Source organism: Mauremys reevesii, linkage group 6 (assembly GCF_016161935.1).
Source record: "Mauremys reevesii isolate NIE-2019 linkage group 6, ASM1616193v1, whole genome shotgun sequence".
NCBI lineage: Eukaryota > Metazoa > Chordata > Testudines > Geoemydidae > Mauremys > Mauremys reevesii.
In genome coordinates, this window is record NC_052628.1 from 116,291,276 (window position 1) to 116,316,262 (window position 24,987).

Consider the following 24,987-nt stretch of genomic DNA (forward strand, 5'->3'; position numbering starts at 1 on the left):
GCACAGTCCATAATAGCTGAGTCTGCATTTTTTGTAAATCATATCGTACAGAGTTTTTAACAAACCTGCTCTTTTACAGGTTGCACAGTATTATTAAAAATAAACTAAGGGGAGCCCATTTACAACAAACAGAACCAGAGCAATAGTTTCACTTTGTGGCTTTTACTTGTTCCTAAGGTTTTCCTGCCTCTCGTGTTTCTAGCATGGTGATAACTGATGTATATCCCTTTTAAGGAATGGAGCCTCTCTGTACTTTCACTGGAATGTTTACCTGACTCTTTCAAGTTGGTTCTTCTTGGCTTTTTTGTATACCGTATTTTTTTTCCAAAACAGATTGGGGGGGGGGGGGGAGAAATCACAAAAAAACCTTGCATCCAGGGTTCTGTCATTTGTTTTTTGAAGAAATGCTGGGATGGTTCTTTCTATCTTGCCTTACCCGTGATTCATCAGGCTTGGTATTGTCTTGGGAATCTACTTTTTGCCTTGGGAATGGCAGAATGTAGACATGGGACTGGTTTTAGGGTTCTTGAGCAACCCACGGTGGAACCACTGATAAGTCTCAGGTTTCCACGCTCGGGCCTTGATCCAAAGCCCAATGAAATCAGTGGGAGTATTTCCACTGACTTCAGCGGGTATTAGATCAGGCCCCTACATCCCGCTGTACCAGGAAGAGGATTACTTGCTAGCAAAGGTTCCCAGGAGCGGATGCTCCTCTCTATTGCTGCTATCGTAGATGTGACAAACCTGTGCTCTCTAACCTGCTCTCTGCAATAGCAGCTCAGCCATTTTCAAACACCAGTAGAAAGGAGGTGAGAAAGAACCATGTTTCCGTCAGCTGGGTGAGGTAGATCCAAAGTGTGCAGGTCTGCCTCTTACCGGTTCTGCCCCACTACAGCTGAAACCAGATTAGTGAGAAAAGTTCTACCATTGATTCCCTGACATGGATGAACGGAGACTTTTTTTTAAGAACTGTCCTCTCCAGGTTATTAGAGAGACAAGGTGGGTGAGGTAATATCTGTTATTGGACCAACTTCTGTGGGTGAGAGAGACAAGCTTACACAGAGCTCTTCTTCAGGTCTGGGAAAGGAACTCCAGGCATCCCAGCTAACTAGAAGATGGAACAGATTGTTTCACACACACAGTTAGCACATAGTCTAAGGGACCATTCAAGATAGAGTGCATGTGTATAGATGCTAACTACTTACGCTAAACGACGTGTTACCCCTTGCATTTAGCTGTGTCACTGGGAGTATCATTCCCAGACCTGAAGAAGAGCTTTGTGTGGCTTGAAACCTTGTCTGTCTCCCCAACAGAAGTTGGGCCAGTGAAACATATTATTTCACCCACCTTGTCTCCCTAATATCCTGGGAGCAACACGGCCACAACTGCACTGCAGGCAACAATGGAAGCTGTCCAAGTTAAGGTACAGATCTCTCCTGCTTAGCCATGGCTGCACTTTGATTTTCAGACCCTTAATTCCTTACTGCAGCTTCTCTAGTTAAGGCTGCAGTGTAGAAAAGGTTAGAAAATAAGAGTGGTCAAAACACTCAAGGCCACTTGTCTACACTGCAGTCTCCACTGGTCGAGCTGAACATGGTGGGAGTTACGGATTCAAAAACTCGTAATGTAGACAAGGCCTAGGTGGTCTCCAGCATATTTAATGGTGCAGCTGCATGTCAGAGAGAAAAGTCCTCGTTCCTACTTCTCAGGGAAACTGTTTCACTGCCTCTGACTTGTAGGGCTGGGAAATCAGGGCCAAGTTTCCAGTGAATCTGGTCAAGGGCTGGTTTGGAAAGGTGGTAACTCTACCCATCACAGTTGACTTCTGTGATTTCAGTATTTTTCCCCTTAAAATTTGGGATTCGCTTGAAGCAAAAACTCAAGCTGGGAAGCAAAGCTGGAAAATTTTGCATAGAACTCTGCAGAGAGAAACCACTACCAGATTCTGATCCAGTTCCCACAGATTTCAGTGAGAGCTGGATCAGGCCCCAAACACATGTCTGCCTTCTACTAGATCAAATCATTCTTGTTCATGCATTTGTGTTTCCCACCTGCTATTGGCTGCAGGCCTACAAGAGAAGATGTCCACGTTGTACTGGTTGGAAATGCACCCTCGCCCCCAACGTGGTGTATTTCTCTTTCAGTTGATATCCGGAATTCACAGATGGTTACAATATTTCTTGATCGGGTTCAGGAGGGCATGGGGCACAGAAACTTTTCGGTCCAGGGCTCCCGGTTTTCAGAGTTTGCTGATTCCTGTTGGGCACAGGTGGTGCCAAAGGAATTTTTGGATCTCTCTCCAAGAATGTTCCTGTGCTGCGGCATGGGGTTGGGCTTCACCTCCCCACATCAAGGGCAAGACGAAAAAGGGGGTCCTTGAGCAGGGGCACAACGGGGACCCCGGGGGCTCTATCAGGTGCCCAGCGCCTGGATAAGACAGCAGGGTGCAGTTCTTTCTCCCATGTCTCCTCATCCTCTCCATCACTTCCTCAGCATATGCTTTGCTGTTGTAGTTCTGGTCGCTTTCGCCCACGACGAAGAGGAGCTGACCCTGGGCCTTTTCAACAGGGATGATGCTACCTTGATTTGCCTCTGCTCGAGTATCCCCAATGGCATTGAAGAAAGAGAGCAGCCCCAGGGGCATTTGCCGCACACACTCTAATTTGTAAGGTATTGGACTGATGTGGAGATCACGGTAGCGCAGTGCAGTCCCATGGATGGCATTGGTCCCGTTAATGCAAATGGTAGCTGTGATCTGTGGTAGGAACGTTGCCATTGCCAGGGCAATCTCAGCACCTTTGCAGGTTGCAACCACACCAATTCCTGCTCCTCCCACCTGAAAACACGCCATAAAGAAATACATTAAACATTAAATTAAATTAATGTCCAGTCTTTGTGTGTTTGTTCTTCCCTTTAAATGATTCCTGTTCTCTGATCAAGTGGCACAACAGTGACAGTCTTATCTAAGTATATTTAGTGTGGCCATCACCAAGATATCTGGATCTTCACTAGTAAGTCAAGATAACATAAGCATCCAACTGACATAAGTCTGAAAGATAGATATTCACCACTGCACCTTAAATTATGCAAGGCAAACACCAAGACAGCAAATGCAGACTGTATTTGCACATGGCCAGTTAGATGTTTGTAAATATTCAGCTTTCTACATGCAATTGTGCAATTTAATTAAATGTGCAATTATAAGTATTAACTGCAAATATCCATCTTGCTATCTCCATCTCCAGAACTATGTATCCACTCCCCATACTTTCCAGTTTAAATGTGGCTGTCATAATTACCTTGGAAATTAGCTCTCTGTCTCCCTACCACCACCATCACCACCTCTGCTTTTAAAAAAAAAACAACTTTGATTATATATGTGCTTGTTGATAACTGGGCAGACATTTGAGATAGCAGGCAGGGGCTTGACCTAGTGATGTTAACTCTGCTGAGCAAAATGAGGGAAGAGAATGAGGTTGTACCACCAGCCATGTCATCCTTCAGAAGAAGATGAGGTTCTGTCTACTCCATCTCTCTTGGAAATTCCATTGCATTCCTTGCTCCCAAAAAATGTTAGATAAAAACCCTGGTGTCTTGACCCTATTGCCTTGCTCAGTAACAAGCTGTAGTGCCTAACGCTGGGTGGGACTCAAAATGATAGGACATGTTCCTCTTTGAACGCAGAGCTAGTTTTACTACAGACCCAACAGGACCCATTCTGTGAAGCAGAGAAGATTGTGATCTAGTCAGAAGGCCAAAGATAAGATGAAGTCTGGAGCACCTTTGAGCATACTCAACAGGCGGAGAATAAAACTTGCAGTTGGTCATCTTTGACTTCCCTGGAAGGTGTGACAGTGGGGAAGAATACCCCGTTGATGGCGGGGCTAGCAGGGAGTTGCAATATGGACCAGGCAGTAATTCAAGATATGTCTACACTGCAAAAAAATGGTGTGTTCTTAACTCAGCTTAGCTGACCAACATTAGCTAACTCGGGTTAAACTAGCAGTGACGACACAGCAATTCAGCTTATGACTCAGGTTAGTAACTCAAGTTAAAGATTATATGGGAGAATGGGGATGACCTTGAACTACTTACCTGAGTTAAAAGTCACGTTGCTGTGACCTCACAGCTCTTCTAACCTGGGTCAGCTAACCCAAGTTAAGAACACACTGCTTTTTGCAAGGTAGTTATATACTTAGAGACACAAGCTACACCTTATGGAGGTTTGTTGGCTTTCTTCAGCAGTGGTTGTGATAGGGAGACAAGATATAGAACTTATCCGTGAGCAGAAAGTACCTTTGGATGTTCCAAGAGTATGTTGGCAGCTTCCTCAAAATATTCCAGATCCACCTCATCTAGAAAACTGGGCAGGTCTTCATACGCAAAGTAAGCTAGGGCCAGTGCAGCAAAGCCACGACTGGCAAGGAGGCTGGCTCGGAATTCAATGAGTCCACCCATGCCACCAAACATGTCAATCAGCCCTGGAAAAGGACCTTCCCCTGAGGAGAACAAGGAAGATAAAATGAGTGAAAACCAGAGACTTAAACAAGGAAAGGGAAGCATGGATTCACTGAATCATAGAGGATTAGGGTCGGAAGAGACCTCAGAAGGTCAGCTAGTCCAACCCCCTGCTCAAAGCAGGACTAACCCCAACTAAATCATCTCAGCCAGGTCTTTGTCAAGCCGGGCCTTAAAAACCTCTGAGGATGGAGGTTCCACCACCTCCCTAAGTAACCAGTTCCAGTGCTTCACCACCCTCCTAGTGAAATAGTTTTTCCCAATATCCAACCTAGACCTCCCCCATTGCAACGTGAGACCATTACTTCTTGTTCTGTCATCTGCCACACCTGAGAACAGCCAAGCTCCATCCTCTTTGGAACCCCCTTTCAGGCAGTTGAAGGTTGCTATCAAATCCCCTCTCACTCTTCTTTTCTGCAGACTAAATAAGCCCAGTTCCCTAAGCTTTTCCTCATAAGTCATGAGCCCCAGACCTCTAATCATTTTCATTGTCCTCTGCTGGACTCTGTCCAATTTGCCCACATCCTTTCTGTAGTGGGGGGCCCAAAACTGGACACAATACTCCAGCTGTGGCCTCACCAGTGCCGCATAGAGGGGAATAATCACTTCCCTCGATCTGCTGGCAATGCTCCTACTAATGCAGCCCAATCTGCTGTTAGCCTTCTTGGCAACAAGGGGACACTGCTGACTCATATCCAGCTTCTCATCCAATGTAATCCCCAGGTCCTTTTCTGTCCTAAACTGCTGTTTAGCCAGTCGGTCCCAGCCATGCCTGGGATTCTTCCATCCTAAGGGCAGGACTCTGCACTTGTCCTTGTTGAACCTCATCAGATTTCTTTTGGTCCAATCCTTCAATTTGTCTAGGACCCCCTGAACCCTCTGGACCCCTACCGTCTAGCTTATCTACCTCTCTCCCCAGATTAGTGTCATCCGCAAACTTGCTGAGGGTGCAGTCCATCCCATCATCCAGATCATTACTGAAGATGTTGAACAAAACCAGCCCCAGGACCAACCCCTGGGGCACTCCCCTTGATACTGGCTGCCAACTAGACATGGAGCCGTTGATCACTACCCATTGAGCCTGATAAGCTATCCAGCTTTCTATCCACCTTTTAGTCCATTCATCCAATACATACTTTTTAAACTTGCTGGCAAGAATACTGTGGGAGACCGTATCAAAAGCTTGGCTAAAGTCAAGGTATATCACATCCACCGCTTTCCTCATATCCACAGAGCCACTTATCTCATTATAGAAGGTGATCAGGTTGGTCAGTATGCCTTGCACTTGGTGAATCCATGTTGACTGCTCCTGGTCACCTTTCTGTCCTCCAAGTGCTTCAAAATGGATTCCTTGAGAACCTGCTCCATGATTTTTCCAGGGACTGAGGTGAGGCTGACTGATCTGTAGTTCCCCAGATTCTCCTTCCCTTTTTTAAAGATGGGCACTATATTTGCCTTTTTCCAATCGTCCGAGACCTCCCCCGATCGCCACAAGTTTTCAAAGATAATGGCCAATGGCTCTGCAACCACATCAGCCAATTCCCTCAGCACCCTCGGATGCATTAGATCCGGATGCACAGACTTGGGCATGTCCAGCTTTTCTAAATCGTCCTTAACCTGTTTTTTCACCACTGAGGGTTGCTCACTTCCTCCCCATACTGTGCTGCCCAGTGCAGCTGTCTGGGAGCTGACCTTGTCTGTGAAGACCGAGGCAAAAAAAGCATTAAGTACTTCAGCTTTTTCCACATCATCTCTCACTAGGTTGCCTCCCCCATTCAGTAAGGGTCCCACACTTTCCCTAACCTTCTTCTTGCTAACATACCTGTAGAAACCCTTCTTGTGACCCTTCACATCCCTTGCTACTGCAACTCCGATTGTGCTTTGGCCTTCCATTGTACACCCCTGCATGCTCGAGCAATATCTTTATACTCCTCCCTAGTCATCTGTCCAAGTTTCCACTTCTTGTAAACTTCCTTTTTGTGTTTAAGACCAACGAAGATTTCTCTGTTAAGCCAAGCTGGTCACCTGCCATATTTGCTATTCTTTCTGCACATTGGGATGCTTTGTTCCTGTGCCCTCAATAAGGCTTCTTTAAAGTACAGCCAGCTCTCCTGGACTCCTTTCCCTCTCATATTAACCTCCCAGGAGATCCTGCCCATCAGTTCCCTGAGGAAATCAAAATTTGCTTTTCTGAAGTCCAGGGTCCGTATTCTGCTGCTCTCCTTTCTTCCTTTGGTCAGGATCCTGAACTCGACCATTTTATGGTCATTGCTGCCCAGGTTGCCACCCACTTCTACTTCCCCTACCAATTCTTCCCTGTTTGTGAGCAGCAGGTCAAGAGGATAATGGGAGCTAATTGGTTCCTCCAGCACTTACACCAGGAAGTTGTCCCCAACCGTTTCCAAAAACTTCCTGGATTGTCTGTGCACTGCTGTATTGCTCTCCCGGCAGATACCAGGGTGACTGAAGTCCCCCATAAGAACCAGGGCCTGTGATGTGGAAACTTCTGTTAGTTGTCCGGAGAAAGCCTTGTCTACCTCATCCTTCTGGTCTGGTGGTCTATAGCGGGTGCCCACCACATTGCTCCCACCTCTAAACTTAACCCAAAGACTCTCAACAGGCTTTTCTCCAGTTTCATATTGGAGCTCTGAGCAATCATACTGCCCTCTTAGGGTACGTCTACACTACGGGACTATTCCGAATTTGCATAAACCGGTTTTGTAAAACAGATTTTATAAAATCGAGTGCGCGCGGCCACACTAAACACATTAAATCGGTGGTGTGCGTCCATGGTCCGAGGCTAGCGTCGATTTCTGGAGCGTTGCACTGTGGGTAGCTATCCCGTAGCTATCCCATAGTTCCCGCAGCCTCCCCCGCCCCTTGGCATTTCCGGGTTGAGATCCAGTGCCTGATGGGGCAATAATCATTGTCGCGGGTGGTTCTGGGTAAATGTCGTCAGTCACTCCTTCCTCTCGGAAAGCAACGGCAGACAAGCATTTCGCGGCTTTTTTCCCTGGATTGCCCTGGCAGATGCCATAGCATGGCAATCATGGAGCCTGTTTTGCTTTTTGTGACTGTCACCGTATGTGTACTAGATGCCGCTGACAGAGGCGATTCAGCAGCGCTACACAGCAGCATGCTTTTGCTTTTGCATGATAGCAGAGATGGTTATCAGCCATACTGTACCATCTACCATACCATAAATTGGTAATAAGATGGGCATGGCTACCAGTCCTTTTGCACTGTTCCATTTGCTGCTGTCATAAGTGCCCCTGGCTGCTCTTAGCCAGGGGCGCAAAAGCCAAAATGGGGAATGACTCCCTGAGTCAATCCCTCCTTTTTGGTATCTAAAAATAGAATCAGTCCTGCCTACAATATGGGCAAGTGTACTAGAGAACCACTGTATCAGAGAACCAGAGAGCACAGCTGCTCTGTGTCAGATCCTGCATAGATTATGAGCTGTATGCTATTCACAGGGGGTGCTCCTGCAACAACCCCACCTGTTCATTTCATTCTTCCCCCAGCCTTCATGGGCTACCGTAGCATTGTCCCCCCACTTGTGTGATGAAGTAATAAAGAATGCAGGAATAAGACACACTGACTTGTTAGTGAAGGCAGCCTCCAGCTGCTATGATAGTCCAGACAGGACAGTAAGGAGTGTGTAGGAGAGGAGCCCAGCATCCCTCTGCTAGTTCAGGGGCACTTGAATCTTTTCTTTACACATGAAGGGTGGGGGCTGATGGAGCTCAGCCCCCTGTTGCTATGACAATGATGGATATCAGCCATACTGCACCATCTACCAGGAAAAATTAGGACCAGGCGCCCTTGATCGACCTGACTGATGCTAGTACGCATGGTTACCAGCCCTTTTGCACTGCCCCATGTGCCAATAGGCTGATGATGACGATAGGTATCAATCTTATTGCACCATCAGCCACCCATGGCGGGGGGGGAGCAAGGATGTTGGTGTTGAGTGCTGCACCATCCCGTCTATCTGCAGCATTCAGTAAAGATAGGGTGACATGTAAAACAGTCAAGAGAGGATTGTTTTCCCTTTCACTTCTGGGGGTGGGTGGGGGGGGGTGCGTAAATTGCCTAGCTATGCCCTGACCCACCGCGGACACTGTTTTTGACCCTAGAAGCATTTGGAGCTCAGCCAAAGAATGCAAATGCTTTTCAGAGACTGCAGGAACTGTGGGATAGCTTGAGTCCTCCAGTCCATGAGCGTCCATTTGATTCTTTGGCTTTCCGTTACGCTTGTCACGCTGCAGTGCGCTGAGTCCCTGCTATGGCGTCTGTCTGGAGATTTTTTTAAAAGGATTCTGAATTTCATCTTCTGTAACGGAGCGCTGATAGAACGGATTTGCCTGCCCTTACAGTGATCACATCCGCATGGTCTGTGCTGGAGCTCTTTCTTTATTTTGATTTCGGACTGCATCGCCACCTGTGCTGATCGGAGCTCCACGCTGGGCAAACAGGAAATATTCAAAAGTTCGCGGGGCTTTTCCTGTCTACCTGACCACTGCATCCGAGTTCAGATTGCGGTCCAGAGCACTGTGGGATAGCTCCCGGAGGCCAATACCGTTGATCAGCGTCCACACTAACCCTAATCCGATATGTTAATACCGATACTAGCGTTACTCCTCTCGTTAGGGAGGAGTACAGAAACCGGTTTAAAGAGCCATTAAAATCGATATATGGTGCCTCCTAGTGTGGACGGTTGTGGCGTTAAATCGGCTTTATGCTCCTAAAACCGGTTTAAACGCCTAGTGTAGACCAGGCTTTACATACAGTGCAACTCCTCCACCTTTCCTCCTCTGCCTGTCCTTCCTGAACAGTTTCCCCACTTACCTCCAGGCTTAGGTCTCCCTCCCCCAGCAAACCTAGTTTAAAGCGTTCCTCACGAGGTTAGCAACCCTGCCTGCAAAGATACTCTCCCCTCTCTTCGTTATATGGATCCCATCTCTTCCTAGCAATCCTTCTTCATGGAACAACATCCAAAGCCCTCTCTTCGACACCACCTGTGCAGCCACGCATTTACCTCCACAATTCAATGGTCCCTACCTGGGTCCCTACCATTAGGGTCCCTGGGCCGGAACCCGGAGTAGAGGGAGGACCCAGGTTCCCCCCCAACCCACCACTACAGGAACATCTCCGGGGAAGGGAAGACAGATCTCTGTCAGGACAGGAGGCTAAACTGTTCTGAAACGCCTCGTAGGGACAACAGAGACTGTGAGAGTTCTCTCGCCAACCTCCTTGCTGGCTTATGATGAGAAGGGCTCAGTAGACTGTAACCCTGGCCCTAGAGGGAGAAGGGCTACGTGGAGGGTTGCAGTGAGCCCCTGAGGCTAACATAAACCGCCTGGAAGCGCGGGACCCACGGGCACAAGGTCAGAGCTCTGCCGCACTAGCCAATGCAGCTGAGATTTGCTGCATTGGCTAGTGCTCATGACAAACTGCTGGGAAAATCTTCAGGCCGGGAATTAGTCACAGAAATTATCTGGCAAACAAATACATTGGAGGAGATTGCAATCAGTTGGCAGACCAGTCGTGAAGAGAAAAAGCAACCTTTGCTGAATCAAGTTCTTTATGGCCCATTCTCCCCATTCTAGAACCGAGGAGATGGGGATTCTCTCACCTGGAGGGAGGAAGAGGGCTCCGCGGACTCTGCTGCCTCTGATCTGGACCCGCTGTACTCCAGGTGCCACGTACCACCTCTCCACAGTCTGGCTGGCTGCAGGCTGATCGCGGGGTGAGGAAAACAAATGATGAGAGTCGAACAAGTCCAGGCGGACCTGGAAGGGACTCTGCATCACATCCCGCTTTATCAGCCTGTGGAACAGCTTTTCTGGCTTCAGGCACTGAAACAGACCCATGGGCTGCACACCTGTGTAATCCCCTCCAGTGGCAGCAGCCCGCTCCAGGTCCACTTCTCCAGCCTTATCTGACCAGTAGAGTGCTTGGGAGTAGAAGGGCACCCCTTTCTCATCGGTCAGAGAGGCTTGGAGGGTCACCAGCTGGGAGGGGGGCAAGCCGGAGACCTGGATTTTCAGTGGTTCATCAGCAAGGGATATCTTCGGGGTGACTATGAGCCTGATCATTGCTAAAGCAGGGGCTGCCGATAGCCCTCATGTACCTGGGAAACAAGGAGAGATGAAAGGATGAAAGTAGGAATACCAGATGGTTAAACTACAGTGTGCTGAAATAAGAGGTAGGCATGGAAGATTCCGATTAAGTCAGGCCATCCAGCCCATTGCCTGGTAATACTTCGTCTTGCTCACAGTAAATGCAATCACAATGGTGTGAATGCTTGTGCACCGTGAGAAGCACTTGTGCCTGTGGCTATGTGGTGTAATATGAGGTTTCAGCAGCAGTCACCACAGCATCACTGAATCAAAGGTCTGAGTGGAGCTCACAGTTCAAAGAAACTCATGAAAAAACCATGGAACAGCTCATCTGATTGTGGGGCTCAGGATTTCTGGATGCCACAGGGATTGTTGATCATAGAACAAGGGGCTCATCTGCTAGTTCTCTGCTTGGAATAGTTTTTACTGCAACCTCCACACCCCATTAAGATGTAAATAGCAATGTGCTGGAGGTGCAAGAACCATGTGTGATGGGTTTGGTCACAGAGACCCCCTTGGGACTGTCACCTGACGTAATGAAACTACCTCTGAGCCCATTTCCCCTGTTAGCTTGGGACTTCCAGAACCCTGCCTTGTTCAGCCAGACATGCTAGCCTGCTGCAACACAGACCCAGGGTCTGAACCATGTCCCCAAAGCTGCAAGTTTTAACTGAAAACCACTCATCAGGTACTCCTGTCTCCAGCACCGAGACACCCAGCTCCCAAGAAGATCCAAACCCCAAATAAATCCAATTTTACTCTGTATAAAGCTTATATAGGGTACACTCATAAATTGTCCGCCCTCTGTAACACTGATAGGGAGATATGCACAGCTGTTTGTTCTCCCAGGTATTAATCATTACTCTGAGTTCATTAATAAGATCACTTTTGTTTATTAAGTATAAAAAGTAGGATTTAAGTGGTTTCAAGTAATAAGACAGAACAAAGTAAGTCACCAAGTAAAATAAAACAAAACACGCAAGTCTAAGTCTAATACATTTAAGAAACTGAATACAGATAAATCTCACCCTCAGAGATGTTCCAATAAGCTTCTTTCACAGACTAGACTCCTTCCTAGTCTGGGCCCAATCCTTTCCCCGGTACAGTTCTTGTTCCAGCTCAAGTGGTAGCTAGGGGATTTCTCATGACTGGCAGCCCCCATTTGTTCAGTTCCACCCCCTTTTATTGCTTTGGCACAAGGCAGGAATCTTTTGTGTCTCTCTCTGGGTTCCCACCCCTCCTTCTAAATGGAAAAGTGCCAGGTTTAAGATGGATTCCAGTTCAGGTGACATGATCACATGTCACTGTAAGATCTCCTTCACAGCCTAGTAGCTGGAAGACAGGTACATAGGAAGGCTTGCAGGTAAACAAACCCACTCACAGCTTATTGATTCTGAAGCACCTTTAATGGCTTCCACTTAACATGTTTACATTAGTAATACAAGTTTATATCTTAGGGTCTGGCTACACTTGCAGCTGTACAGCGCTGGGAGTTCAACCTATCTTCATACAGCTGAGTAGGGAAAGTGCTGCAGTCTGTCCACACTGACAGCTGCCAGCGCACTGTCATGGCCACATTTGCAGCTGCATTGGGAGCACTGCATTATGGGCAGCTATCTCAACGTTCAAGTGGCTGCAACATGCTTTTCAAAGGGGGGTGTGTGTGTGGAGTGTGATAGGGAGTGTGGGGGGAGAGAGAGTGGATTTTTGGAGCCAACACTGTGTCAGCTCCCTGCCTTGCAAGTTCCAACCCCCCCCCTCCTCCACCCCCTCTCACTCACTGAAAGCAAACAGCAACTGTTTATTTTTCCTCACAGACCAGATAAGCAGCCAATCTCTGAAAGGGCCCCGCCCCCCCCCCCCCCACCGCCCACCGCCTCTCTTCAAGCAAACATTAGCTGTGGGCGTTCCAAAGGGAGCCCCCCTGGCTGCCTCTGCTCATTCACAGCAAACAGTAGCTGTGTTTGTTTTTTGATAAGCAGCTCCCGGAGCCCCGAGTTCACAACAAAACAAAGAGAGGCATCACAACAAAACGAGGAAAGGAACCTGCACTTAACAGGATTATGGGGAGTTTCCAGTAGTCAATCACTGTGTAATAAGGTTACTACCCGTTTACACTGGAGCACCAGCGTCTCAGCCACTCCGCAGCAGCTGTTATTCCTCTCGGGGAGGTGGAGTACCTGCAGTGCTGTAGCCATGGAGATACAGCGCTGTATGTGCCTTGCCAGTGTGGACGGGGAGTGCGTTACAGCGCTTTGGGCGGCTTTATTGCGCTGTAACTCTCAAGTGTAGCCAAGGCCTTACTCTCCGAACTCCAGACATAGAAATAATACAGGCAAACAAATAGGATGAACACACTCAAGTAGATCATAAGCTTTGTAATGATATAATATGAGACTTTTTGCATAAAGCATATTCCAGTTAGATTATATTTACACTCATCAGCATATTTCCATAAACATATGGAGTGCAACGTCACACCACATTTCTCAGGGTTTGAGGGAGAATGTGTTGAGATCACACTGAGTAGAGACAACTTGTGTTTGAAACTTGTTCCTCTTTTCTTTCAGTATGTTACAGCACCAAGACAATTTAGGGACTGATGCTCTGTAAATACCTAAAACAGAGCGAGTTAGAGGCCAGGCTCATCTCTAGCTGAAACTGAGAATTTCTGAATTATGTGGCCTTAGAGGAAAGGTTTGAGAGCTGATTATTTTCCAGACTAAGCAGAAAGATACTATGAAAGCCTGTATCGGTTAAAGCATTTATTTGGTGCCCAAAGTGCTCAACTTTATTTGTGTCAACTGGTTCTCTGCTTTTTCTGTTTTCTTAGTTACTGAGTGCCCCTTCTGCAGTGATAGCAGAGTTTGAGGTATAGCACGCTGGGCAGAAATAGTAGTAATGCTTTGTACTTCTCTAGCATCTTCCGTGCCAGGACCTCAAAGCATTTGACAAGCATTCATGCAAGCATCTGTGTTTGTGTTTTCATCCTCCAGGGCATCTTCTGCCGGAATGCACTGCCACGCGCTAGAAACGATTGCTCATTTTCCAAATCCACAACTAGGAAAAAAACTAATATGTCCAGGTCTCAGCGTGACTTACATTTGTGGCACAGAGCACTCAAGTGCCATGCCTATCAGAGCCAGGACTGCTTCCACACTGCCCTGACTCCTAAATCCATTCTTGGTATTAGTGAGGCCACTTGTTTTGGGAACCTGAGACTTTGCCTTTAGCTAATTACCCGTTGTTTATACACAGGACATTCTCTCTTAATTATTTCCTAACACACACGCTCACAAAGACATTCCCTGAGTATATTGCTGATTCCACAGAGGCTCACACACCTACCCTCAATCCCTAGAGGCTCACAAGACTGCCTCGCTCACCAAGCACAATAAGCTCCTGTCACCTCCTTTCTCTTCCCCTCTCCTGGCTTGGGATGCAGCTAAGGAAAATTAGCCTCCTGCAAACTTAAGAACGGATTTTTACACATATTTAGCCCCCTGAAGATGCAAATATCAGTGAAATCAATGGGAGTTGGGCACCTAGTGAGCTTTTCAAAAGCACCTGAGTGCCTGGCCGCAGCTTGAGCTGTGCACAGAGTTTTTAACAGCTGGTCCTTAGCGCCCCCCAAGCTCAGCAGTTCTGCACAAGCCTTTGAGCCCAGTTCCTACCTGCACTCTCTAGCTTCACAAGCTGTGACTCCTCTGTTCCCAAAGACTTCTCCGGCTCATTGCAAATCAGCCTCACTCATCTTTTCCATAGCGTCCTGCAGGGCTATGGCTCAGCATGTTTCCACAGTAGCCCTGCAGGAAGAGCTTTTCCCCCTGAGAAGCCCTGGATTATGGCTGGATTATGTAGTAAGTGACTGCTTCTAAATTGAAAGGGGAGAGGCTGGCTGGACCAATAGAGTCAATCTCCTCCCCTTCCTTCCCACACTCCCAGCCTTCCTCTTATCTCCTTCCCGCCCAATCTCTTTCCTAATCCAGCCCCTTGTCCCTCCGTCCAGCTTCCTGTGCTGTCCCCTCCTGTGAGCAGGAAGGCTCCAGAGAGCGAGGAGGGAAGTAACAAAAAGGAGGTTTCAGAATGGCGCTGCCAAGGGAGATAATTGAACCCCATAGTTTACCATCCTGGATCTTTAGGCTAAAGACCCTCAGGTAACTTGGTTTAAAAACCAGTTTCTGTCCACTTAGTATAAACATTAAAGCTCTCCAGTGCTTTCTGTCAAGTTACGACTTTGGTGCTTTTTGCCATCACTTCTCCTACACCTGCTATTCCCCAGCATGCCACTTGCCTGCTCCCTTTCTCCTCCCGGACGGCTCAATTGCAACAGTGAAGCCATTCCTATAGATCAGGGGCGGGCAAACTTTTTGGCCTGAGGGCCACATCGGGTTTTGGAAATTGCATGGAGAGCCAGTTAGGGGAGGGGGGGCATGGCCTGCCCCCCCCCAGCCACCCTGCCTTCTCACTCCCCTGATGGCCCACCCCCAGGACTCCTGTCCCATCCAATCCCCCCCTTCCCTGATGGCTCCCCGGGACCCCTGCCCCATCCACCCTCCCCCACTCTCTGTCCCCTGACCGCTCCCAGAACCCCTGCCTGCCCCCTTCCTTCCTGACCCCCCACCCGGACCCTGCCCCATCCAACCACTCCTTTTCCCTGTCCCCTGACTGCCCCCTGCTACCTCATCCAACCCCCCACTCCTTCCTGACTGCCCCCCTGACCCCATTCAACCCCTGTTCCCTGCCCTCTGACCACCCCGACTCCTATCCACACCACTGCTCCCTGACCACCACCCCAAACTGACCCCTTACCACACTGCCTGGAGCACCAGTGGCTGGCGGCGCTACAGCCACGCACTGCGCAGCACAGAGACCGGGTCAGGCTGGGCTCTGCGGTGCCACTGCCCCAGGACAGCAGGGCGGGCTGAGGCTGCGGGGGAGGGGGAACAGCTGCGGAGGGGCTGGGAGCTAACCTCCCAGACCAGGAGCTCAGGGGCCAGGCAGGAGGGTCCCGCGGGCCATTCTTTACCCATCTCTGCTATAGATACATAGTTTATCATGTACTTTAGGCTCCTTGAAATTAGGGCCCTCCATAAGAATATGAGAAACCCTATGGGATTTGGTCGTTCTCCATGCCAATACTTTTTGCAAGGTACTTGCAAACTTGACTCATAAGGACCCACTAACAAGACTCCAGCATTTAGAGCATCTTTATTACACAGGCATAATGTAAACGTAATAGGCAGCAGGTTTAAAACAAACAAAAGGAAGTATTTTTTCACACAGCGCACAGTCAACTTGTGGAACTCCTTGCCAGATAATGTTGTGAAGCCCAAGACAATAACAGGGTTCAAAAAAGAACTAGGTCAGTTCATGGAGGATAAGTTCATCCTCCATTAGCCAGGATGGGCAGGGATGTTTGCCAGAAGCTGGGATCGGGCGACAGGGGATGGATCACTTGATTACCTGTTCTGTTCATTCCCTCTGGGGCACCTGGCATTGGCTACTGTCAGAAGACAGGATCCCGGGCTAGATGGACCTTTGGTCTGACCCAGTATGGCCGTTCTTATGTAAATTGTTTAGTAACACTCACCACGTTCTGAGTTAAGGATGCTGCTAGTGCAGCAGGCTGTATATAGCTACGCCTGTAGTTAGTAAAAACAGTTATTAAGGACCCAACAATGCCTTTGTGGTTTCTTCATCTTATTGGAGCTGTAGGAATTATTCTGAGGGAGTTCTATGGCCTGTGTTATATAGGAGTCAGAGTAGATCATCACAATGCTCCTTGGACTTTATGAATCAGCCCACAACCATTTCCTGCCTCCCACAAATTATGGGCACATTTATATATTTTGGGTTTGCTACATGCCCTCTATTTACACACACTATGCAATGTGCTGATATCAAGGGTATTTGCATTACTAATGAAGATCTTTCATAGTTTACATGAGGATAGTTTAGTTGGGGTTGGTCCTGCTTTGAGCAGGTTAGTCTAGATGACCTCCTGGGGTCTCTTCCAACCTTAATCTTCTATGATGCATTTACAGTTCCTAACTTGTAGTATGACATGGGTATCTCCAGAAGTGTACTCGTGCTGAGTCAACTCTTCTAAATGTGATGCAGTGTATACCACCCTGGCTCAGGTCCACATTAACCCTTTCTGAGCAGTACCTGGAGGTGGGCCAGGCCTAATTAATGATGAAGCCTAGCTGGGGAGGAGCTATAAACAGGAAGTTTGGAACAGAAGGGGGCTATAGGGAGAAACTCTGCAATCATTTTCTTGGCAGCAGGCAGTGAAGAGGCCTGGAGGGAAAGAGAAGGCTCTTTCGCAGTGAGGAGAAAGCCCAGGGAAAGGCTTTGTAGGAAGGATAGTAGCAATAAGTCTGGTGGAGTGAACCTTGACCGCCTGCCCTAGGGTCCCTGCATTAGAACTCAGTGTAGAAAGCAGGCCTGGGTTCACCTGAGAAGGTGGTGTGAAGCCTCTAAGGTGATATGGACTACTAGATACCTTGAGAAAAGAGTGAATGGACTACTGGGCCCTGAATTGATGGTGGCAGACTGGCTGAAAGGATCACACATTTGTTAGACTTCCTATTACCCTGGAAGGGGCAGGACTAAATGTGACCTGACTAGAGAGCAGAGGTACAAGAAGAGGGAGACCATTGCAAGGACCAGAGTGATTGTCAGCATAAGGTGCTAGAGGAGAGCCTGCTATGCCATGCCCAGTCACAAAAGGATGCACCTATGGTGAGTTAACTCTTCTACACACCTCCCCCAGCCCACCCACATACATAGCTACCAGAAGTAGCATTGTTTCTACTAAAGTGTCATCCTAAACCATTAAAAGAATCACCATGAAGCAAAGCTGGAACTCCTCTGGACTGGGAAGGGAAGATGAACTTGGGAGTATGAGTTCCCTAGTAACTTTTGGGGAACTGTGATAAAGTAATAACTATGCAATTTGTTGATTAAAACAACAAAATAACCTTTGTAATAGGAATCCACAATTGAAAGCGGAAGCTCCCCACTGTACTCCAAAACTTATGACACTACGTATGTGTTTGCACTCAAATAAAAGAAGTCCTAGAGGAGAATCCAAGCTATTCTATGCCTGCTCCACAATGCTGCATTATCTGTTAATACAAGTTTCTGTAAATGCCTCCTACCCAAAGGGATCCACCCAGGCTTACCATGTGTGATGGTGTAGATACATTCATCCTCCCCCAGACCCATGCTCACACATACCTACAGATGACCACCCTTGCACTTAAACTTGTCTGTGAAAGACAGAAGTCACACAATCAATACCAGTACATTTCCACACCTTGTCATTTATTTTACATTTCCTTACAAAATGTTTCCATTTTTGTTTCATGTCATTGATGGGTATGTACATCAAATCACCACCACTGTCTACCCCTGCTAACTATTGGAGACACACTTACACTGTGGTAAGGAAAACTTCTGAATAGAGAGAAAACTGTAATAAGCAACTGCTGCAGGGACCAGAACTCAGTTTCCTAGCATATGGTGGGGGCCCTTAACTAGGAAATGTAATACTGAATCTTGGTGATACCTGAAAATGTTAAGACAATGGTTGTTTTGAATTATTTCTCATAGGGTGTGTCAACACAGCAAAAGAGACATGAAGCCCTGAGTCTAAGCCAGTTGACCCAGTTTCTGAAACTATCTGCTAGTTTTGTTTGTTTTTGCAGTGTTGTTGTGCCCTTAAATAAGGAGTATGGCCTGGAATAGATGGGATACAAATGTTCTCTTTACTGACCAGCTGTCACTGTTGCATCATAACAAAAGCTGCTTTTTTTTATTTTTTAAGCAGTAAGCAGTGTCCTTGAAATCTGAAGACATTTAAATGAACTCCCAATGGCGTATATGATGTGTAGACCATCACCATGATGAATCTCACCTAGACATCATCCCAGACTGGCATGACTCAGTGTTCCCACATAATCTTTAGGTTTGAGGGCAGCTCTGCAGTACATAGCTCATCAAATTTTGAGGCATCTTTGACCTGCGTGCTGTAGAAAGCTAAGACATCCCCAGCAGTGCACATTTGGTGGAGTCGTGAATTGGGGACCGCGTGGCCTAGTTCTGCAGCCAGTTGCGCCAGCAGCCGATACTTTAACTTGCTTTCTTTTAGTGAGGCCTTCTGCCAGTCCTCAGAGAGTGAGGGTCCAAAGATTTCCCTGACATGAGACTCAAGACGACTCTGGAGATCCTCTGGGGGAAGGTACTTCCTACTGCGTGGTGGGGGACAGACCAGGATGGGTGGTTCTAGAACAGCTGTTTCAACCACCTCTGGTTCTCTCACCTTCTTCCTGTTAATCAGAAGGAAGTATTTTAAATCTCCCAGCTGCTACTGAATTGAAGTGTCCTTTTCCATTTAGGTTAGATTCCCCTCCTCCCCCCATTCACACTCATTTTTGGCTTCGCTACCATAATTTGACAGCCCTTACACATGCCTGCACTGAAGACAGAACACGCTGTTTCCTTCGCTGATTTGCCTATACACTCAATACAAACATTAGCACTCTGAGCCTAGTTCCCAGCTTTTTCCAGAACACCACCTTCAATAATATTCACTGAGCAAGTACCCCTGCCACAGTCAAACAGGCCAGGAGGTGCTTCACTCCTGTCCTGCTGTTGCTGTGAAAGTGCAAATGACTACTGTTACGAAGCATCTTTGTGAAGCCTCAGAGGGAGGCGCTGGCAGTGACCGGGGGGTGCTGTGCCAGCGTAGCAGCTGTCGGGCAGCCGGGCCCTGGGGGTATGGTGGCCACGCTGCCCGTGGAGTCTAGAGTTGAGGGCTCGTCTACACGACGCAGCTTCTAGCGACAAGGGTGTGTCGACACAGGACCCCTGAAAGACACAACTTGTGTCGACCGCGACAGCAGCACAAGCCGGGGGTGGGTGGGTGAGCGCCCAGCGAGCCCCGCTGCTGCGGTGTTGGGTGCCCGGCGCTGTCCGGCCCGCGCTAGCCCGGCGAGGGAGCGCGAGCGCGTGCCCGAGCAGGGCCAACCGCCGGCGGGCCGCCCGGACCCAGGCTGCCGGGGGCGGGGGGGGGGCTGGGCTGGAGGCTGGAACGAGGCTGGCGCGGCGCGGCGGACGCTCGCCCCCCGAGGAGCAGGCGGAGCACTCAGGCCCCAGCCCAGCCCCAAGCCGCCGCTGCCCTCCCCATTCCGGGCCTGGCCCCGCACCGGGCGCCTCAGGCCGAGAGCAGCTCGGCCACGGAGCCTCCCTCGCGGTTACCTCATGCCGCCCCACAATGCCCTGCGCGGCGGGACCCCCAGACTCAGCCGCCTCCAGGCACGCACGAGCCCGCAGGAGGCAGCCATCTTGGAAACGACACAGAGCGTCCGCCCCGCGGCCCGACGAGAGAGGTAGGATTGTTTCCGGGAGTGCGCGCGCGCGCTGCCTCGTGGGAAATGTAGTGCGCGTGGTTTCGGTCACGTGGGCGGGGCGCGGCACCCGCGGAGCGCTCTGGGGGATGTAGTTCGCGTCGAGGCGAGAGGCTGCCAGCGGCGCGAGGCTGCGGCCTCCGGCGGCTCGGGCACTGGGTGGAGCTGAGCGGGAGGCGGCCCGGATGACGTGGGCGGAGTCTCCACAGGGCGGCTGCCGGGGCGCTTGTTGCCATAGAAACCGGGCTGTGGCCTCATCCGTTCCCATGGGGATCTGCTGCTGGTGGCCCACACGTGCCTCCGTGTCAGCCTGGGCGCTGCAAGGCACCAACCTTCCGTCTCCCCCCAGCAGGGCCTGGCTGCCTGGCACAGCCTGGCCACGGGGCACACAGCCCCACCCCTGTGCCAGTGACACGCGTGTGCACACACAGCTACACATGTGTCCATGGAGACATGCAAACCACACGCCGGTGTATGTGCACAGAGCGACACACACATCTGCATAGCCCCACCCAGCGTGCCACATCCCCGCTCCTCCGCCTACCTCCCAGCATTTCCTGCCCGCCGCCAAACGGGAAGGAGGGGGAACGTGGCGCGCTCAGGGGAGGAGGCGGGGCCGGGGATTTGGGAAGGGGGTGGAGTGGGGGCAGGGGAAGAGCGTTGAGCCCCCACGGGAAAGAGGGGCAGTAAGCGCCTGTGCACATCTCTGTACACGTATAGACACACTCCTATTTCCACTGCACATGTCATGCACATATACGTATAGGTGTATATCTGTGTAATGCTGACAGACCCCGGGCATTGGCAGGTGGGATGGAACGTGGGACCTCAGTGCTTGAGCCTCTACCGCATGAGCTGAAAGCTTAGCTGTTAGCTAAGGCTGTAGAGCAGCCTCATTTTATCTCTCTATGGCCTGGTCTACACTAAGGGGGTGGTCGAACTAAGATGCGCAAGTTCAGCTACGTGAATAGCGTGGCTGAACTCGAACTACCTTAGTTTGAAGTACTCACCTGTCCAGACGCCGCGGGATCAAAGTCCGCGGCTGCCCCGTCGACTCCGCCACCGCCGTTCATGGTGGTGGAGTTCCGGAGTCGACAGGAGCGTGTTCGGAATTCGATATAGCGCGTCTAGATTAGACGCGCTATATCGAACTCCGAGAAGTCGAACGCTAGCCGCCGACCCGGACGATAAGTATAGACATACCCTAAGTGGTCTTGGTGCCACTAGATGAGACACAGCACCACATCCAAACAGGGCCGGATTAATTTTTTGTAGGCCTGGCACCAAACATATTCCCCCCCCCCCCCCGGGGGGGAATGTATTTTTGCAAGATTGGAGTACTGTCATGGATGGATATAAACTGTTCAGGAAGGACAGGCAGGGCAGAAAAGGTGGGGGAGTTGCGTTGTATGTAAGAGAGCAGTATGACTGCTCAGAGCTCCAGTATGAAACTGCAGAAAAACCTGAGAGTCTCTGGATTAAATTTAGAAGTATGAACAACAAGGGTGATGTCGTGGTGGGAGTCTGCTACAGACCGCCGGACCAGGGGGATGAGGTGGACGAGGCTTTCTTCCAGCAACTAACAGAAGTTGCTAGATCACAGGCCCTGGTTCTCATGGGTGACTTTAATCACCCCGATATCTGCTGGGAGAGCAATACAGCAGTGCACAGGCAATCCAGGAAGTTTCTGGAAAGTGTAGGGGACAATTTCCTGGTGCAAATGCTGGAGGAACCAACTAGGGGAAAAGCTCTTCTTGACCTGTTGCTCACAAACAGGGAAGAAATAGTAGAGGAAGCAATAGTGGATGGGAACCTGGGAGGCAGTGACCATGAGATGGTCGAGTTCAGGATCCTGACACAAGGAAGAAAGGAGAGCAGTAGAACAGAGACCCTGGACTTCAGAAAAGCAGACTTCGACTCCCTCAGGGAACTGATGGGCAAGGGAGAATAACATGACGGGGAAGGAGTCGAGGGAAGCTGGCTGTATTTTAAAGAAACCTTATTGAGGTTGCAGGAACAAACCATCCCAATGTGTAGGAAGAAAAGTAAATATGGTAGGCGACCAGCTTTGCTCAACAGTGAAATCCTTGCTCGTCTTAAACACAAAAAAACAGCTTACGAGAAGTGGAAGATTGGACAAATAACCAGGGAGGAGTATAAAAGTATTGCTCAGGCATGCAGGAGTGAAATTAGGAAGGCCAAATCATGCTTGGAGTTGCAGCTAGCTGGAGATGTTAGGAGTAACAAGAAGGGTTTCTTCAGATATGTTAGCAACAAGAAGAAAGTCAAGGAAAGTGTGGGCCCCTTGCTGAATGAGGGAGGGAACCTAGTGACAGAGGATGTGGAGAAAGCTAGTGTACTCAATGCTTTTTTTGCCTCTGTCTTCACAGATAAGGTCAGCTCCCAGACAGCTGCACTCTGCAGCACGGTATGGGGAGGAGGTGACCAGCTCTCTGTGGAGAAAGAAGTAGTTCGGGACTATTTAGAAAAGCTGGACGAGCACAAGTCCATGGGGCCGGATGCGCTGCATCCGAGGGTGCTAAAGGAGTTGGCCGATGAGATTGCAGAGCCATTGGCCATTATCTTTGAAAAATCATGGTGATCGGGGAAGGTCCCGGATGACTGGAAAAAGGCTAATGTAGTGCCCATCTTTAAAAAAGGGAAGAAGGAAGATCCAGGGAACTACAGGCCAGTCAGTCTCACCTCAGTCCCTGGAAAAATCATGGAACAGGTCCTCAAGGAATCAATTCTGAACCACTTAAAGGAGGGGAAAGTGATCAGGAACAGTCAGCATGGATTCACCAAGGGCAAGTCATGCCTGACTAACCTAATTGCCTTCTATGATGAGATAACCGGCTCTGTGGATGAGGGGAAAGCAGTGGATGCGCTATTTCTGGACTTTAGCAAAGCTTTTGATACAGTCTCCCACAGTATTCTTGCCAGCAAGTTAAAGAAGTATGGGCTGGATGAATGGACGGTAAGGTGGATAGAAAACTGGCTAGATGGTCGGGCTCAACGGGTAGTGATCAATGGTTCCATGTCTAGTTGGCAGCCGGTATCAAGTGGGGTGCCCCAAGGGTCGGTGCTGGGGCCGGTTTTGTTCAATATCTTCATTAACGATCTGGAGGATGGTGTGGACTGCACCCTTAGCAAGTTTGCAGATGACACTAAACTGGGAGGAGTGGTTGATACACTGGAGGGTAGGGATAGGATACAGAGGGACCTAGACAAATTAGAGGATTGGACCAAAAGAAATATGATGAGGTTCAACAAGGACAAGTGCAGAGTCCTGCACTTAGGATGGAAGAATCCCATGCACTGCTACAGACTAGGGACCGAATGGCTGGGCAGCAGTTCTGCAGAAAAGGACCTAGGGGTTACGGTGGACGAAAAGCTGAATATGAGTCAACAGTGTGCCCTTGTTGCCAAGAAGGCTAATGGCATTTTGGGTTGTATAAGTAGGGGCATTTCCAGCAGATCGAGGGAAGTGATCATTCCCCTCTATTCAGCACTGGTGAGGCCTCATCTGGAGTACTGTGTCCAGTTTGGGGCCCACACTACAAGAAGGATGTGGATAAATTGGAGAGAGTCCAGCGGAGGGCAACAAAAATGATTAGGGGGCTGGAGCACATGACTTATGAGGAGAGGCTGAGGGAACTGGGAATGTTTAGCCTGAAGAAGAGAAGAATGAGGGGGGATTTGATAGCTGCTTTCAACTACCTGAAAGGGGGTTCCAAAGAGGATGGATCTAGACTGTTCTCAGTGGTAGAAGATGACAGAACAAGGAGTAATGGTCTCAAGTTGCAGAGGGGGAGGTTTAGGTTGGATATTAGGAAAAACGTTTTCACTAGTAGGGTAGTGAAGCACTGGAATGGGTTACCTAGGGAGGTGGTGGAATCTCCTTCCTTAGAGGTTTTTAAGGTCAGGCTTGACAAAGCCCTGGCTGGGATGATTTAGTTGGGTTTGGTCCTGCTTTGAGCAGGGGGTTGGACTAGATGACCTCCTGAGGTCCCTTCCAACCCTGAGATTCTATGATTCTATGAATGAAGGGGCCAGGGGCAAAAGTACAGCGGGCAGGGTGGATTTGATTTAAATGATGATTTAAATCTTTAGTCAGAAAGACTCAATTTAATCATGGTTTTCTACGTAAAAGTGCATTCTTGTTGGTTTTTATAACCTTAATACATATTCTTCACAACTCAGAGATAGATGTAGGTTTCATTTTTAGAAGGTACACACTATACATTTTTAAACAGTGATTTATTTTGAAAACTTTTCACATTCGTTTTACAGCTATATCAGAAAATGAATGATTGTTTGGTTATTTCATTTACCAAAGGTAATTGAAGCAGATATTTATGAAGTCATTGGGAGATGAACTATCTGCAATTCAACAGGTTAATCATTAATATTTGGAGGATTTTCTTGCCATGCTGTATTAGGAGGAGAACATCACCAGACAGACATTTAAATTCTTTTATTTAACTAAAACAACAACATTAAGTATTCTGGATTTTTTTCTTCAAGGGCAAACATAATATTTTAACAAAGCATATGTTCCCTTGCTTCTCACATTTATCTCCAGACTTCTTCTCCTTATCCAGATCTATTCCACCCCCAACAATCTTCTATTCATTGAACTTTTTGAAACTTTTCACTTTTAGAGAGAGGTAAGGGATTGACTCTGTGTACACAAATTTGCAGAGGGACAATAGCGTTGAAGTCTGTTATTCCTCCCCTTTATTTATTTGTTTATTTGTTTGTTTAAAAACATTTTTGCTGTTAACAAGCATGTTAGCGCTGGAGACACAAATCCACAGTGGGGGGTAATTGGTGCCTATATAAGACAAAGGCCCAAATATCGGGATTGGCCCTATACAATCAGGAAATCTGGATCTGGTCACGCTAGCTGGGGAGCGCGTCTCTCT

General features: G+C 48.7%; 2 protein-coding genes across 2 annotated transcripts; both read right to left on the reverse strand.

Annotated features, from left to right (window-relative positions):
* Window positions 1-104: 104 nt before the first annotated feature.
* Window positions 105-14,484, reverse strand: BAAT (bile acid-CoA:amino acid N-acyltransferase). Its single transcript, XM_039542766.1, has 4 exons — window positions 14,318-14,484; window positions 10,157-10,654; window positions 4,297-4,499; window positions 105-2,836 (listed from the first exon to the last, which is right to left on the reverse strand). The coding sequence occupies exons 2-4, from the start codon at window positions 10,617-10,619 to the stop codon at window positions 2,240-2,242; spliced, it is 1,263 nt and encodes a 420-aa protein (XP_039398700.1). The 5' UTR covers window positions 10,620-10,654; window positions 14,318-14,484; the 3' UTR covers window positions 105-2,239.
* A 3,470-nt stretch (window positions 14,485-17,954) lies between these two features.
* On the reverse strand, window positions 17,955-20,225 carry LOC120407818 (39S ribosomal protein L50, mitochondrial-like). The gene is made up of 2 exons (XM_039543972.1): window positions 19,911-20,225; window positions 17,955-18,979 (listed from the first exon to the last, which is right to left on the reverse strand). The coding sequence occupies exons 1-2, from the start codon at window positions 19,994-19,996 to the stop codon at window positions 18,595-18,597; spliced, it is 471 nt and encodes a 156-aa protein (XP_039399906.1). The 5' UTR covers window positions 19,997-20,225; the 3' UTR covers window positions 17,955-18,594.
* Between the last annotated feature and the right edge of the window lie 4,762 nt (window positions 20,226-24,987).

What these genes read in the sequence shown, in the direction of transcription:
- BAAT (XM_039542766.1), bottom strand. Translation starts at nt 10,619, where the DNA reads ATGATCAGGCTCATAGTCACCCCGAAGATATCCCTTGCTGATGAACCA. An exon ending in AGCCCTCTTCCTCCCTCCAG is followed by an intron (nt 4,500 to 10,156) that starts GTGAGAGAATCC and finishes TGTTCTCCTCAG; the next exon opens with GGGAAGGTCCTTTTCCAGGG. An exon ending in TACTCTTGGAACATCCAAAG is followed by an intron (nt 2,837 to 4,296) that starts GTACTTTCTGCT and finishes GCGTGTTTTCAG; the next exon opens with GTGGGAGGAGCAGGAATTGG.
- LOC120407818 (XM_039543972.1), bottom strand. Translation starts at nt 19,996, where the DNA reads ATGGCTGCCTCCTGCGGGCTCGTGCGTGCCTGGAGGCGGCTGAGTCTG. An exon ending in GCATTGTGGGGCGGCATGAG is followed by an intron (nt 18,980 to 19,910) that starts GTAACCGCGAGG and finishes TCTGATTAACAG; the next exon opens with GAAGAAGGTGAGAGAACCAG.